The 17,154-nt window shown below is 45.8% G+C and overlaps 1 protein-coding gene across 10 annotated transcripts in view; it reads right to left on the bottom strand.

Moving 5' to 3' along the window:
- Window positions 1-17,154, bottom strand: part of LOC139239116 (protein Smaug homolog 1-like) — a 102,791-nt gene that overhangs the window by 35,328 nt on the left and 50,309 nt on the right. For 9 of the 10 annotated variants that reach the window (XM_070867645.1, XM_070867644.1, XM_070867642.1 and 6 more), the window contains exon 3: window positions 9,495-10,010. The exons of the other annotated variant lie outside the window; for it this stretch is intronic. In XM_070867645.1, the coding sequence (XP_070723746.1) occupies window positions 9,495-10,010 (516 nt within the window). The remainder of the gene's footprint in view (window positions 1-9,494; window positions 10,011-17,154) is intronic. 10 annotated transcript variants of the gene reach the window in all.

Genomic DNA, 17,154 nt, shown 5'->3' with positions numbered 1-17,154 from the left:
CCTCCTAATTAAACCCTTTGTCCTCCTCTGCTGAATTCTAAATTTCTCCCAGTCCTCAGGTTTGCTGGTTTTTCTGACCAATTTATATGTCTCTTCCTTGGATTTAGCAATATCCCTAATTTTCCTTGTTAGCCACGGTTGAGCTACCTTCCCCGTTTTATTTTTACGCCAGACAGGGATGTACAATTGTTGAAGTTCATCCAGTGATCTTTAAATGTCTGCCATTGCCTATCCACCGTCAACCCTTTAAGTATCATTCGCCAGTCTATCCTAGCCAATTCGCGTCTCATACCATCAAAGTTACATTTCTTTAAGTTCAGGACCCTAGTCTCTGAATTAACCGTGTCACTCTCCATCTTAATGAAAAATTCTACCATATTATGAAAAAAAAGGACGTTTTTGATGTGATTCCTATGGGCGCGCATGCCCAATACAGCTCCCGGTCTGCATTCAGCCATTTTTAAAGAGCCAGTTGTGTGTGAGAACTTTAATTCTCAGTGGTAAAATCGGAGCTGCAATACAAGATGCAACGTGGCTCCAGGACCAAGAATTTCTCACAGGATGAAGTGGAGGCACTGGTTACTGTGATTGAGAGCAGATGGCACGAGCTGGACACCAGTAGGCGTCACATTAAAAAGTTCTATCAAAAGAAATGAAGAAACGCTAGAACCAACTTTCAGAAGATTACTGTGCAATGGTGACCACCCCGAGGTCTGGAGGTCTGGAGGCCAGTGCAAAAAGTGGCAGGACCTTGGTTCAGGACTTTGTGTAAGTAATATTTTCATTTGTTCAATGGAATTGCAATTGTAAGTGTGACCAGCTGTATATGTGCCACCCAGCAGAAAGACACCCTCGCTAAAAAGTGATATTTTCATCTTTGCAGAGGAAGGTGGCAAACAATAAACGAGCAAGAACAGGAGGAGGCCCGGCAAATCTGCACTCACTGATACACTTGGAAGGGAGGGGCGCTGCTTTGAACATGAGGGAGGGAATGTCTTAGTCAGTTCAAACAATGTTGGTGCACATGAGGGAGGAATGTCGCAGGTAGCTGACACACTGTTGCTCAACATGAGGGAGGGCATGTCACAGGTAGCTGAGAAACTGTTGGCGAACATGAGGGAGGGAATGTTGCAGGTAGTTGACACACTGTCAGGACACGAGGGAGGGAATGTTGGAGTTAGCAGCTGCAATAAGGGGTCACGACCAGACCTCATGCCCAGAATCAACTGCCACTCCCACTCCAATCCCCAGACCAGCCTCTGAAGAGGCCCAAGCCGGACCCTCCACATTTCCACCTGCACCCCCCATCAAGAGGTGCGCATTACCAGACATGTTCGAAAGAATAAGCTTGGTACCAATCCGAGAAACGCTGCGCCACTGCCTGCGGGCAGGGGTGGATTCACCAAGACCAAGCGCAGTGGGCGGTCTTAGAAAAAGAGATGGGTGCAGTCTTTCTTTGCTGCTGTTATTATTATTGTTGTTATTACAAGGGCAGCACGGGCCAGCCCACACTGCGATGTGCGCGCGCTGGATGTGTGCAGCAGAGCTGGTCTCCAGTCGTCTTGGTTAATCCTTGCCACCGGACCAAGACCTAGCTCTGTCAAGCCGTGTGGTGGCTGGTGTGCAACGGTTGTCACATGTTAAAAAAAATTCACACAAAGGCATCTTCCACTCCCTCAATTGTAGTTCAGGACTGGAACATTGGGTCGTGCATTGAAACACCTGTGAACTCGTGGAAGCAAGTCATCCTCGTTCGAGGGATCGCCTATGATGATCTCAAATTAAAAGTTTTTTGTAAGTTATGTAAATTTACAAATTTAAAAGTTTGTAAGTGATCTTAACTGAAAACTTTAAAGCTTGATACAATATGTTTTATTAAAGTTAAGTACAAACAAATGCAAACTTTTGAATAAAATACATTTTAAATTATAATTGAATCATTCACATTATTTGTTCCATTATTAACACAACTTTCTGAAGTAAACAAGAATCATTTCCATTATTTTTTCCATTTACACATTAACATTACGGAAGAAGTCCAAACAGTAAACTTGGTCCATGTGGAACAGTTGCCACTGAGCATTCAGGCAGCAAAGCGTTCACAGATGAGCTGCTGACGCAAGGCTCGAGCAATCGTTAAAGGGGCACGACGGCCCGCCCTCCTCCTCCTCGTCATCTGCATCTTCCTCATCAGCCTCTCTCACCTCAGGTGGGTCTTCTACTACCAGCTGCTGCTGCCTCATTATGGCTAAGTTATGCAGCATGCAGCACACGACAGTGAACCGACAGACAATCACAGGGGAGTACTGCAAGTAGCCTCCAGAATGGTCCAGGCATCAGAAACGCTGTTTCATGATGCCAATGGTCCTTTCTATTATGCTGCGTGTTGCAATGTGCGACATGTTGTATTCCCGGTCAGCTTCCGCCCAGGTTATACGTAGGGTAGTCATGAGCCAGGTGGTGAGGCCGTACCCTTCGTCTCCCAGTAGCCAGCTCTGCCCTTCTGGCTGCTGCTGAAACATGGCAGATATAACTCTCTTGCGTAGGAACAACGCATCATGGGTGCTCTCAGGGTATCTTGCATCAACTGACATGATGCGATCCATTTTGGTGGCAAAAATAGGAAGGCAGATTATCTGAATGGTGACAAATTAGGAAAAGGGGAGGTGCAACAAGTCTTGGGTGTCATGGTACATCAGTCATTGAAAGTTGGCATGCAGGTACAACAGACGGTGAAGGCGGCAAATGGCATGTTGGCCTTCATTGCGAGAGGAATTGAGTATAGGAGTAGGAAGGTCTTACTGCAGTTGTACAGGGCCTTGGGTGAGGCCTCACCTTGAATAGTGTGTGCAGTTTTGGTCTCCTAATCGGAGGAAGGACATTCTTGCTATTGAGGGAGTACAGCAAAGATTCACTAGACTGATTCCCGGGATGGCAGGACTGACATTTGAAGAAAGACTGGATCGACTGGCTTATATTCAGAATTAAGATGAATGTGAGGAGATCTCATAGAAACATAAAATTCTGACTGGATTGTACAGGTTAGATGCAGGAAGAATGTTCCCGATGTTGGGGAAGTCCAGATCCAGGGGTCGCACAGTCTAAGGATAAGGGGCAAGCCATTTAGGACTGAGATGAGGAGAAACCTCTTCACTCAGAGAATTGTGAACGTGTGGAATTCTCTATCACAGAAAGTTGTTGAGGCCAGTTCGTTAGATATATTCAAAAGGGAGTTAGATGTGGACCTTACGGCTAAAGAGATCAAGGGGTATGGAGAGAAAGCAGGAATGGGGTACTGAAGTTGCATGATCAGCCATGATCATATTGAATGGGGGTGCAGGCTCGAAGGGCCGAATGGCCTACTCCTGCACCTATTTTCTACGTTTCAATGTCACACACGAACTGCACATTAACGGAGTGGAAGCCTTTTCTAATCCTATATATCTCGGAATCCTCCAACGGTGCTCACAAGGCGATGTGGGTACAATCAATGCAGCCCTGTACCTTTGGGAAGCCAGCAATCCTGAAGAAGCCCACAGCCCTTTCATGCATTGCCTGGGCGGTCATGGGGAACGCTATGTAGTCATTCCTCCGGGCATATAGTGCAGCAGTCATCTACCGAATGCAGATATATGTTGCATGTTGAGAAATGGAACACACATCCCCAGTTGTGGCCTAGAACGATCCAGTTGCATGGAATGAAAGTGCAGCTGTAATCTTCACTTCAACTGACAAAGCAGTCCTCCTGACGCTTCTAGGTTGCAGGTCTGCTTTTACTAACTCACAGATTTCGGTTACAATTTCTTTGCGGAAACGCAGCCTTCTCTCACAGTCTGCATCACTCAGTTCAGGTACAAACGCATGTCTCGATATACCCGACTTGGGCAAGGCCTCCTGCCCATCACCCTACGTGCTCCGAGGTTCATCATGCGATCACTTTGAATCAATTGTCTCCTCTGCAGCACCATCATGCAGAAGGCTTGCACAAGGTATGGCATTGTCTGTATTGCCCCCATGATTAAATTGTACCTTTGCAAGAAGCTCAAAATGGCAGACAGGACAAGGTTCTTTGTTCTCTCTCTCCCCAAGGTCGATGCCCTAGTATGGACCACACCCTGGTCTGAGCAGCCGCAATGATTGGACCCCCCCCCCCTCCACAGGGCTTCATTTGATACATAGTGCAAGGTATCTCATGCCTTCCACAGCCCCCTCCCCCGGGCTTCTTTTCAAGCCAAGCCACAAGCCCATGTGTCCAGGCGAGGGACCGATTCTGTCGGTCGATGCTCCAACCCTCGAGCCTGGTTTGGAGACGTTCGGTGGTGGCGTGTCAGTTTAAAAAAAATCAAAACTTAAAGAATTCCATTAAACTTCCATTACTTGCTTTTTAAATTTAAAAAATTTAAGCTTTATCATGCACATTTGTGTGTTCTTGACTCCCTCCAAAGCTTTGCCTAAAAACAATGGTGTCCTTTTGCGCCAATTTTTTTAAATGTGTACTGGTTTTCCTTAAGTGTCCATTAGGTTTTTTGGGAGTGGTCACATACGCCATCCTAGGAGAAATTTAAATTGGCCAAACTTGCATAATTGTGAAAAATTGGAGCAGACTTCAGGCAAAAAAAAAACAAACCTTAAAAATAATCGTAACTAATTGAGTTACGCTCGCGCACAAAGATTGGGGAAATATAGATTTTTTTTAATTTAGGCCAAAAAAAGCGTCGCAAATCACTGGGGAAAACTAAGCCCTTTAGCTGGATGCCATTCCATAGGCGCAGCTCACCCTAGAGTTCCTGGCTATTCTTTCCACGTGAACCTGAGCCAAGATAGTGCAGACATACTTTTCAATCATAGAGAACATCGCAGCAGGACGGATTCTGTTCTCACCTATGTACTTTCCATGAGTAATCACTAGATAGTGAGCAGGAGTCGGAAACCTTTCTAGTCTGGGGCGCTGAGCCCAAGCATAACTTCCGCTTGCTGTCCAGTCACATACCCAACTCAACCCAGACCAGAACTAAACCACAGACCTTTTTAGTAGTACCTTTGCCCACTAGGTCATGGCTGGAAGGGGGGGGGGAGCTCTTTTTTTCAGCTTTTCGAATATTTCTGTGCAACATTAGACGTTTGAGTCCATAGAAAGTCCTCCTCTGAAATTATAAAACTTTTAAACTGAACACGAACATTACGATAGATGGGCACATTCACTACGCTTGATACTTCTCTCCATTTGCAGTGAACTCTAGTATGCAATCCAGAAAGATCCTCATGATAAGTAATCTTCCTCTTAGGCAGTCCCCTGGAGTCGAGGATGACTTGCTTCCACACCAAAATTAGTTCTAAGGTGACTGATGAGACCAATGCAGGACCTACGGTCTCTGTCACAGGTGAGGCAGATGGTGGTTGGAGGGACGGGTGGGTGGGGTGCTTGGGTTGTCGTGCGCTCCTTCCGCTGTTTGTACTTGGCTTCCGCGTGCTCCCGGCGAAGAGACTCGAAGTCTTTGGCGCCTTCCCGGATGCTTCTCCTCCACTTTGAATGGTCTTGGGCCGGGGATTCCCGAGAGTCGGTGGGGATGTTACATTTTTTCAAGGAGGTTTTGAGGGTGTCCTTGAAGTGTTTTCTCTGCCCACCTAGGACTCGCTTGCCATGACGGAGCTAGGAGTAGAGCGCTTGTTTCAGGAGTCGAGTATCAGGCATGTGGTCAATGTGGCCCGTCCATCAGAGCTGATCGAGCGTGGTCAATGCCTCGATGCTGGCCCGAGAGAGAACACTGACATTGGTGCACCTATCCTGCCAATGGATTTGCAGGATTTAGCAGAGGCAGCATTGGTGGTACTTCAGTGCTTTGAGGTGCCTGCTGTACATAGTCCACGTCTCTGAAGCATATAGGAGGGCAGGTATCACAATGGGCTCAATTTTCCCCAGTGATTTGCGCCCTTTTTTTTTTGGAGTAGGCTGCTCTTTTTGGCCCAAGTTGAAAAACCAGTTTCCCTAATCAATTTGCACCAGTGTAAGTCAGTTAGTTACGATTTTTTTTGGACCAGTTTTTTTTTCAGCCAAAGGGTGCATAGTATGTGGCGGCGGGGGTGGAGGGGGGAGAGAGAGAGCACGTCCGCGCGAGCCGGAGCGGCAAGCCCCTCGGGTGGGGTTGGAGGCAAGTTGCTGCTATGAGTTTTTCAATTATTTTAATGTATTGGGAGCTGGCTGTATGCTTCAGCTCGCATTGTGTCCCTGGTTACCATGGCAGCCCAACCTTTTTTGCCGCAGATCAAGGCTCCACCCCCAAAACTAAAGGTTGGGTTAGGCCACGCCAAAAATGAACAAATCCAATGGGGAAACTTAGAATCTATTTTTGGTTCGTACTTAGGCTCCAAAAAAAAAATTGGCCGTAACTCTTCAAGTATGCCAAAAAAATGCTTTGGGGAAAATTGAGCCCAATGTCTCTGAATATGCAATGTCAGCTACTCCAGTGTAGAAATAAATCATTACTTCAGAGCCAAGTGCCAAATCTACAAGGTTCTGCGAGGGCACAAATGATGTTTCCACAATCAGAGGTCCAGCCTGTAATGAGATCACTGTGTACCATGTCCGTATTCTCATGTGGTTACCAATTTCACAGTGCATGGAGAATGAGGCACAATGACTTCAGACCTCAACACAGTTCAAGTAAACTTCAGCATTTTCAAATTGGGTTTACAATTTTCCTGCACAGATCGTTAGCTCTTTGCATTGAAACAGTATATTCAGGAAAATTATGGACACTCAACTCAGGCTAGGATATAGCTGGAATAAAAACAGAAAATGCTGGAAATCTCAGCAGGATAGGCATCTGTGGAGAGGAAGCAGAGTTAACGTTTTGGGTCGATGGCCCTTCGTCAGAACTGAAGAATCTGTTCTTTCCGAACACACTCAACAAGCACTGAAAGGAGGAGGGGAAGAAAGAACAAAAGGGAAGGTCTGTGATAGGGTGGAAAACAGGAGAGATGAGAGAGATAAAAGAGATGATGGCCCAAATTCAAATGGTAATGCCAGGAGTTAGAAAAACATTAGTCAAGATCATCATCATAGGCAGTCCCTCGAAACGAGGATGACTTGCTCCCACGCTAAAAAAGGATGAGTTCACAGATGTTTCAATGAAGGACCCGAACTACATCCTGAAGGGTGGAAGATGCCTGTGCGTGGATTTTTTAAACATGTGGTGGCCGTTGCACACCAGCCACCACACGAGCTTGACAGAGCTAGGTATTGGTCCAGTAGCAAGGATTAACCAGGACGACTAGTCAAGATAGGGTGTGAATGGCAGGATAATGACCAGCTGCCATTAGAGACAAGGAGGGGAAAAAAGAAACAGGCTCTGCGCGGGGCTGGGGGGGGGGGGGGGGGGGGGGGGGGAAGGGGGGGAAGGGAGCCAAAGATTGGCAGCGGTTACACTCTGACATTTTTTAACTCTGTTAAGTCCAGAAGGCTATAAAGTGCCTAAACAAAAGAAGTGCTGTTCCTCAAGCTTGCGTTGAGCTTCGTATAGCTGCACAGACATCAGCAGCCCTTTGCAAGTAGCTATTAATCATGTATGAACTCACAGGGTACTGAACAATGGGATAGTGGTGGTGGAGGAGAAATCATAGAACCTTGTGCTCGCCAAACGTCGGTACAAGGAAACTTTGCAGCAGGGGTCACTGGACATAATTCAGAAGCAGAAACCTGGTCATTGCCCTTTCCTAGCTCAGCGGAGCCAACACCCAACTCCAGCACCTCGATTACCACCAGATAACTTTGCAGAAGCGGGAGCTGCTTCCACACTGGGGTGTATTCACCAACTAAACTACCATGAGAATTGAACATTTTGATGCAATGCCATGCAAAGAGAGTTCTCACAGACTGGTTACAAAAAGTGAATTTTAGACGAGTATCTTAGAATAGTTACAGCACAGGAGGCCATTCAGCCAGTCAAGCCCACGCAGCCTGCAAATGTTTTTCCTTCAGGTACTTATCCAATTCCCTTTTGAAAGGCACGATTGAATCTGTCTCTTCTTTGGAGAGTACACCTGAATACAGCTTTTAACAAACAACTTTTAAGTCTTTAAAGGGTTAAGTCATTATCAGGTAATGTTGAACTTGGCAAACACACCAACTCACAGCAAGCTCCCATGAGCAAACCACTCACACAGACCCGTGGGAAAAGATCTTTCAGTGCTTCTTTCACACCAATAGCATTGCTGCAAGGCTAGGCAAAAATCAGGTAATGCAAACTACACCAAATGAATGAAAACTATTAGACACTGCATTATCTGACCCGAAATCTGCATAAAAGGTTGCTTGTTTATTTCCAATGAAAATTTATATTTTGAACGGAAGCATAGGGGACGGAGAAATCGTGGCCCAGTATAAATAACAATGAAAACATTGGTGTAAGCAGAGCTCAATAATGGCAGGTGCCACAGGCATTAATTCACGTTATACCACTGCTAGTGAAATGTAACAACCGTGACTACACTTCTGAAGTAATTCATTAGCTGTGAAGTGCTTTGGGACATTGCGCGGACATGAAAAGTACCACATAAACGCAAGCTTTTCTGTTTGCTTCGTTGATCACTTAAATATATTTTTGGCTTTCTGGCACCAAATTAGGGCTTTTTTGACTGGAACAGTGATGGTTGTATCTCAATATATATTATGAAAGGGTGAATAGGGAAAGATTTATTAGCGATTGGCAACAAGGAGATTATAGACTCCGGATAATCATTGGAAGGAAGGAAGGGGAGGTCAGAGCACAAAAGCTTAACCACAGTGGCTATTGAGACAGAGATTCTAATATTTTTAAAAGGAAATTGGATAAATATCGAAAAATATAAAAATGTGTGAAAGGGCAGGGAAGTGTATTCAGGGTTGATAACAGGTGCCATTGGTTGAATAACCTCACGCTATGCTGTAATTTCTATGGTTTATGAGCCACTGTTTTAGTCTTTGTGTTAAATTTAGTTTGCCTATTGATTTGCATGTAAAAGAAACTCGAGTGGTGGCAAATAAGAAAAATTCAGCCGGGGTTACTGGGCCCAAATAATGTCCAAGACTTCTGCTGGAGAGTGGCCAAGTATGGATAAACTTCCAAGTATGGTTGTGATGTCCCCCATGATCAAATCGGCCACATCAAGTCTGGATTTACACATGACGGATAGCACTTTATCAAGTCCAGGCCCTTCAGGTCAGTGTGGATCAGTATTACACCGAGTGCTGCCTTTACCCAGTGGCGGAGGAGAGAGAGTAAAGAGTTTCAGCACATACGCACTGGATGCCAAAATGTTTCAGGATTAGCCAATGAAGACAGTACATGTAGAACAGAAATCGATAAATGCAAAATCCACTTTTGTGGTCAACAAATTTATCTTTACTAGCCACATTGTGACAAAATCCTGCAACAATGCCAGAAGCACTCAGCACAGAGGCTCAAGCGCAAGCCACCTTTTTATGCTCAAATTCGAAAATTAAATGTCGACCTTACCTGTACTTGTATTGCTTCCAATGTTGTTCATAGCAGATGGCACCGATGCAGATGTATGCAGAGGCAAATGTCCATTCTCGCAGGTCATTGCCTTGTCCTGCCAAGTAGGGACAGTGACGCACATGCTGCTATCCGCTCGATTCTGCCATTCATTCAGCTTGTCTTCGACATTCTGCCGTTGATTTTGGTTGTACACCCCTGCATAGATGGAGTCTGCCCGGCCCACATTCTGCGAGCTGTAGTTGCTCGACATGCGCTCTTCCAAGTGGGTTAACCATAAGGCCAGAGAACTGCGGTCATCCAGTGAGGTGGCAGGATGGATTAGTGCATAGGATAGGAGCTGCCGACTCTCCTCGATGAAGAGGTTGCTATCGATAGAATAGGCCAGCACCTTCTGCAGCAACTTCATGTACTCAGACTTGGCCTCCACATTTCCAGGCTGAAGTAAAGGAAGGTGAGAAAGCAGCTGTAAAACGACTTTTTCCTTCGGGTCCTGATGCCACTGACTGATGAAAGCTGAAAAATTAAGTACAACAATTCAAACTTCTGGAGATGAAGATTTGCTCGGTCACTAAGTTTTCACCTCCATTCATTCACCTTCATAAAACAACATGCAACATTAGCCTATGTAAGTGGAATGGTCAGTAACTCCCCGCCAAACTCAGACTCAAGTCATTGCACATGAATAAAGGGAAACTGCATCAATAACTTGTTCTGCACAAAGTTCGTACCCAACCATTTCATTTTGGATGGGATGGAAAATGCAGTGTAACCAAGCTTACAAAACATCTCAACTGTCACTAAACACGAGATGGCACAGGGTGGAATAGTCTCAAAAAACAGCTGCAGTTTAAGAGTTCACAAAACTGAAAATGTTCAAAGTATGTTTTCACCATTTATTAACCTTTGTGAATGTCTTTTGGAACTTGCATGTTTGTTAACTGCCAACAATGATTTTCATTTAACCCGGTCAACATTTATACACAAGTGAAGCATTGTCATTCGACCTATTTAACATATTGGTATCAACATACTGCTGGAAAATTGCACTTCCAGCAGTACACTTCAATGTGTCAATGTATTTCTTGTGTGAGCTGCTCGATTCAATTCCTCCCACTATCCTTATAGCAGACGTGTACCCATCAGTATTATAATAGGAGACACCTTTTTCCATAATGTAGAATACTGATGTAAATCATAGGACTGGAAATTGAGAGAAATTCACTTTGGTTTACCTCCAGCTTTGAGGTTTTTAGACTTTCTATATCTCTCATCCAGCAGTTTCCCATTATGTGCCACACTGAACAAGTCACCTTCCAGGTCATTACCCTCCTCCTTCCTGGGATATTTCCAGCTGTGCCAGACTGTCCTCCCTCCCCAAGCACTGTGCTTTGTCTGGATAGAGGACCAGCCAGTTATTCACCACACCCCTGTTCCATAAGCTGGACATGCGGGTATGAGAACAGCAAATGGTAATAGAAAATGGGACAGCAGACTGCACACAAGATTGGAGGAAAACCACAGAGATCTCTACAAACTTAAGACTTGTATATCTATAGCGCCAGATGTCTCAAAGCGCTTTACAGCCAATGAAGTACTTTTGGAGTGTAGTCGCTGTTGTAATGTGGAAAATGCAGCAGTCAACTTGCAAACTCCCACATACAGCAATGTGATAATGACCAGATAATTTGTTTTTAGTGATGTTGATTGAGGGATAAATATTGGCCCCAGGACATCGGGGATAACTCCCATTCTTCTTCAAAATAGTGCCGTAGGATCTTTTACGTCCACCTGAGGGGGCAGACGGGGCCTCAGTTTAATGTCCCGGCAGTAAGGGGGCGAGAAGAAAATAAATATGGTCACAGTGTTAATTATCTCCAACAATGTAGCACCTCGATCAGTCCAGTTTAATGTCAAAATACTGCACTGCATTGCTGACCGTACGCAAGTCTTACAGATTTTAGTAAACAAGCACAACCTCAAATGAAGTTTTAGTACAAATGCAAATGGTGGCATGGTATTCTAATGGGCTGGACCAAGGAGTGGCTAACATGCTGGCACCCATAATTCCATATGCAGTGAATTCCCCAGACTCTATGATGTCTTTATAAGCAGGCCAGGCACATTCCCTCAAAGCAGATCATTCAAAAAAAGAGCCCACCAGAGATCAGTGAGGCCACTCTTTGGTGCCTCCTGGTGCACCAGTGCAAGTCTGGAATAGGTCTCCAGCTGGTTCCCCCTTGGTCAGTTCTGATGTGAACTTCAGGGAGATGAACCTATGTCTAAACAGGAAGCTACAAACTGAAGTAAGCTCTTATTTCAAACTCTGTCCCAGCCGTCAAGTTTAAAAATAAACAGATGACCCGGTGGCACGTCCATGGACTACGCCAGTTTAATTTGTATTCACAATTACCCACTCACTTTGCTCTTCTCTTCAATCTTCCTGGTGTATAATTCAAGAATTGGAAGCAGGAAAAGAGAAAAAGACTTGGATTTATATAGCATCTTTCACAAAGCGCTTTGCAGCCAATGAAGTACTTTTGGAGTGTAGTCACTGTTGTAATGTAGGAAACACGGCAGCCGTGTGCACAGCAAGCTCCTGTGAGCTACAGTACACGGACGACGCCTGCGTCTGTGCACACACAGAGGCTGAACTCCAGGACATAGTCGACGTATTTACCGAGGCACATGAAAGCATGGACCTTACGCTAAGCATTAGTAAGACAAAGGTCCTCCACCAGCCTGACCTTGCCGCACAGCACTGCCCCCCAAACATCAAGATCTACGGCGCGGCCCTGGACAACGTGGACCACTTCCCCCATCTCGGGAGCCTCCTATCAACAAGAGCAGGCCTTGATGATGAGATCCAACGCCGCCTCCAGTGCGCCAGTGCAGCCTTCGGCTGCCCGAGGAAAAGTGTGTTTGAAGATCAGTCCCTCAAAACTGTCACCAAGCTCATGGTCTACAGGGCTGTAGTAATACCCACCCTCCTGTATGGCTCAGAGACTTGGACCATGTACAGTAGACACCTCAAGTCACTGGAGAAATACCACCAGCGATGTCTCCACAAAATCCTGTAAATCCCTTGGGAGGAACAAACATTAGTGTCCTCATCCAGGCCAACATCCCCAGCATTGAAGCACTGACCACACTTGATCAGCTCTCCTGGGCAAGCCATATCGTTTGCAAGCCAGACACGAGACTCCCAAAGCAAGCGCTCTACTCGGAACTCGTCTACGGCAAACGAGCCAAAGGCGGGTAGCGGAAACGTTACAAGGACACCCTCAAAGCCTCCCTGATAAAAGTGCGACATCCCCACTGACACCTGGAAGTACTTGGCCATAGACTGCCCCAAGTGGAGGAAGTGCATTCAGGAGGGCGCTGAGCTCCGAGTATCGTTGCAGAGAGCATGCAGAAATCAAGTGCAGGCAGCGGAAGGAGCGTGTGGCAAACCAGGCTCCCTGCCCACCCTTTCCCTCAACGACTATCTGTCCCACCTGTGACAGACACTGTGGTTCTCATATTGGACTGTACAGCCACCCAAGAACTCATGCTAAGAGTGGAAGCAAGTCTTCCTCGATCCTGAGGCACTGCCTATGATTATGATGAGGAGCAAGCTCCCACAAACAGTAATGTGATAATGACCAGGTAATCTGTTATTTTGTTATGTTGATTGAGGGATAAATATTGGTCGCAGGACACTGGGGAGAACTCCCCTGCTCTGCTTCTAAATAGTGCCATGGGATCTTTTACGTTCACTTGGAACCCGCAGCTGATTTTTCTCATCCGGAGGCATGCAGATCAGCAAGGTTCTGGGTTCAACCTCAGGCTGAACCTGCTGATCTCAACTGGGATGGCAGCACGAGTGCATGACTGGCCTCGGCACTCCTGCGATGGGGACCGAATTTTTAAAAATTTAGTCAGTGCTTCGACTCGGTCACTATCCAGTGATCCCGCTTCAAAGTGTGTCTGTGTGGACATTATGCAAGGATGACTGAGGGTTGGTTGTGATGTTCCACCACCTCCCCACTGTGACAGCCTAACACAACGGTTCTGGTAAAAAATGAAAAATGGTCGTTTTGGACTGGTATCTTTGGGCAACGGACATCTTTGGAACTGTGCCTCAGCATAAGTCAGCATTTTCCAGCAGGGGTAAAAACAAAGTGGAGGGGTCAGAAAGAAAACGACCTTGTTGGAAATACATAGCAGCGACACGAACTTTCCAATATGGCCCAGGGCTATTGAGGGTCACTCTCCAAACGCAAGGCTTTTTTTGAATCCGGGCACTTAACACCAATATTTTTCTTACAAATTATGTTGCAATTATTTTACACATAGGCCAGGCTAAAATTCAGAAAGCAGTTTAGCTGTATCAAATCATCCCAAGATTAGCTACAGTCCCGAACTATTATTCCATTCAGACATTCTAGACCGTAAGGTTTCAATTTGAAAAGCTCACATTTAAAAAAAATGGAAATGACAGAAGACCAAAGATTGTTCTGGGTAAGCTTCAAAGGAAATTCTGTATCCAACTATCAAACCTAATCACACCAGCAACCCTCTCAATCACATCAGCATGGTCAAGGTCAGAACATTCAATCTCGGCACATATTGAGTGAATTGTTTCAAACCTTCAGCAACTCAATTGTAGAGCAGCTCAAGAGTTTAAATCAACACAAGGTGATAAAATGTAATAGCGTCACAAGACACTTATTTGCCATCACAGTAACGTAAAACCGATTAACTCAGTAACCGTGACTGTATCAATGGGGAAAGTTCCGCCCAAGTCGAATAGTAAAAGCATGCCCCATGTAAGCTGTACAGACCAGAGTGTCACATGTCTGATCCCTGAGCAGGGTTAGCCAAATGATGGGGGCAGTAGTTGGCCTGCTGCGATTGGCTTTAGCTTGACAACCAAATGATCCGACACTTCCCGCCTGGGTACACACCAAGGTTAGTCACTTGGGCAAGGCATCAGAGGGCATACACAGACATTAAACACATCATCATCATAGGCAGTCCCTCGAAATCGAGGAAGACTTGCTTCCACTCAAAGTGAATGCTCAGGTGACTGTACAGTCCAATACGGGAATTACAGTCTCTATCGCAGGTGGACAGACACTGGTTGAAGGAAAAGGTGGATGGGGAGTCTGGTTTGCTGCAAGCTCCTTCCGCTGCCTGCACTTGATTTCTGCATGTTCTTGGCGATGAGACTCGAGGTGCTCAGCACCCTCCCGGATGCTCTTCCTTCACTTAGGGCAGCCTTGGGCCAGGGTTTACCAGGTGCCGGTGGGGTTGTTGCACTTTTATCAGGGATGCTTTGAGGGTGTCCTTGAAACGCTTCCTCTACCCACCTGGGGCTCGCTTGCCGTGTAGGTGTTCCGAGTAGAGCGCTTGCCTTGGGAGTCTCGCGTCAGGCATGCGAACGATGTGGCCCGTTCTTCGATGCTGGGGATGTTGGCCTGAGCACGAACACAGATGTTGGTGTGTCTGTCCTCCCAGTGGATTTGCGGAGGCAGCGCTGGTGGTACTTTCTCCAGTGCTTTGAGGTGTCCACTGTATATGGTCCACGTCTCAGCCATATAGGAGGGCGGGTGTCACTACTGCCCTGTAAACCATAAGCTAGATGCCAGATTTCAGGTCCTGGCCTTCAAACACACTCTTCCTCTACACTAACCCCAGTAAGTGGCACCACCCCAAGGACAGGAGGACAATAGGAGCATTAAAAACTCAATTGGGAAATGGCCGATATCAGTTCCTTCACCGTTGATCAAACTTGCGAGGCAGTATCACTCAACTCCTCCAGCCACCTCCACAGTCAAGCAGCCTGCCGATACTCACTGTGAAGTCTCATACATAAGCAATGCATGAGGTACTGGGCACACCCTTCACACATGGGACCAATCCAAACAAAAAGTCCGTGTTTCTGGGTGGGAGGGGAGAAAACTGGCAGAGAGTTGTTAAGGAAAATTAAACATTGAATGTTCTTTTTTTAAACTTACAATTTAGAAATACAATGCTATTTGACTTCATTATTCACTGACCATTAGAAATAAAAAAATGCTCTCCTAGTTTAAAACCTCTAAACTTTGACAAAAAACTTTGTACCCAGACTGAGCTTAGCATAGTGCTGTAGGAACACAAACCCAACCAGGAGGAGGTCCTTCAGCCCTTCAGTCTGCTCCACCATTCAATTAGATCATCCAGATCAACTGCACTTTATAGGATATAGACCAGTTAACAGTCTGCAGGGGCTGAATGGCCTACTCCTGGGGGTTTTTTGTGCTCCTACATCAGTATGCTAAGCTCAAAGTGTTTGCCAAAGTTTAGAGGTTTCAACTGATTGGCCAAGGAGGTGGCAGATGGAGTATAATGTCACCAAGACACCCAATGGGGAATTCAGGAGAAACTTCTTTACCCAGAGAGCGGTGAGAATGTGGAACTCGCTGCCACAGGGAGGGGTGGAGGCGAATAGTATAAATACATTTAAGGGGAGGCTAGATAAACATGAGGGAGAAGGGAATAAAGGGTTATGCTGATAGATTTAGATGAGGAAAGACGGGAGGAGGCATGGACTGGTTGGGCCGAATGGCCTGTTTCTGTGCCATATATCCGATGTAATTTGGGGAAGTGTGAAATTATCCACTTTGATAGGAAGAATGGAAAAAAAATATTTTTTTTTTAAAAAAAAAGGAGACACACTAGTAAATGAGATATTTGGAATTTGGGGGGGCCCTTGTACATGAATCAGAGAAAGTTAACATGCAAAAGTAGTAATCTCAGGATTGCTACCACTGCCACATTCGAATCAGAGTAGGAATCGCAGGATAGCTCAGATGAATACATGGCTTGAGGAGTGGTGCAAGAGGGAGGGATTCAAATTCTTGGGATATTGGAACCGGTTCTGGGGGAGGTGGGACCAGTACAAACCAGACGGTCTGCACCTGGGCAGGACCGGAACCAATGTCCTAGGGGGGAGTGTTTGCTAGTGCTGTTAGGGAGGAGTTAAATTAACATGGCAGGGGGATGGTAACCTATGCAGGGAGACAGAGGGAAATAAAATGAAGGCAGAAGCAAAAGATAGAAAGGAGAATAGTAAAAGTGGAGGGCAGAGAAACAAGGCAAAAAACAAAAAAGGCCACATTACAGCAAAATTCTAAAGGGGCAAGGTGTGTTAAAAAGAGAAGCCTGAAGGCTCTGTGCCTCAGTGCGAGGAGTATTTAGAATAAGGTGGACGAATTAACTGTGCAGATAGCAGTTAACGGATATGATGTAATTGGCATCACGGAGACATGGCTCCAGGGTGACCAAGGCTGGGAACTCAACATCCAGGGTATTCAACATTCAGGAAGGAGAGGCAGAAAGGAAAAGGAGGCGGTGTTGTCTCTGCTGCTTCAAGAGGAAATTAATGCAATAGTAAGGAGAGACATTATCCTCGATGATGTGGAATCTGTATGGGTGGAGCTGCGGAATACCAAAGGGCAGAAAACGCTAGTGGGAGTTGTGTACAGACCACCAAATATTAGTAGCAAGGTTGGGGACAGCATCAAACAAGAAATAAGGAATATGTGCAATAAAGGTACAGCAGTTATCGTGGGCGACTTTAATCTACATATTGATTGGGCTAACCAAACTGGTAGCAATGTGGTGGAGGAGGATT

The sequence above is a fragment of the Pristiophorus japonicus genome, chromosome 26 (assembly GCF_044704955.1).
Source record: "Pristiophorus japonicus isolate sPriJap1 chromosome 26, sPriJap1.hap1, whole genome shotgun sequence".
NCBI lineage: Eukaryota > Metazoa > Chordata > Chondrichthyes > Pristiophoridae > Pristiophorus > Pristiophorus japonicus.
This window is presented reverse-complemented; position numbering and strand designations above follow the sequence as displayed.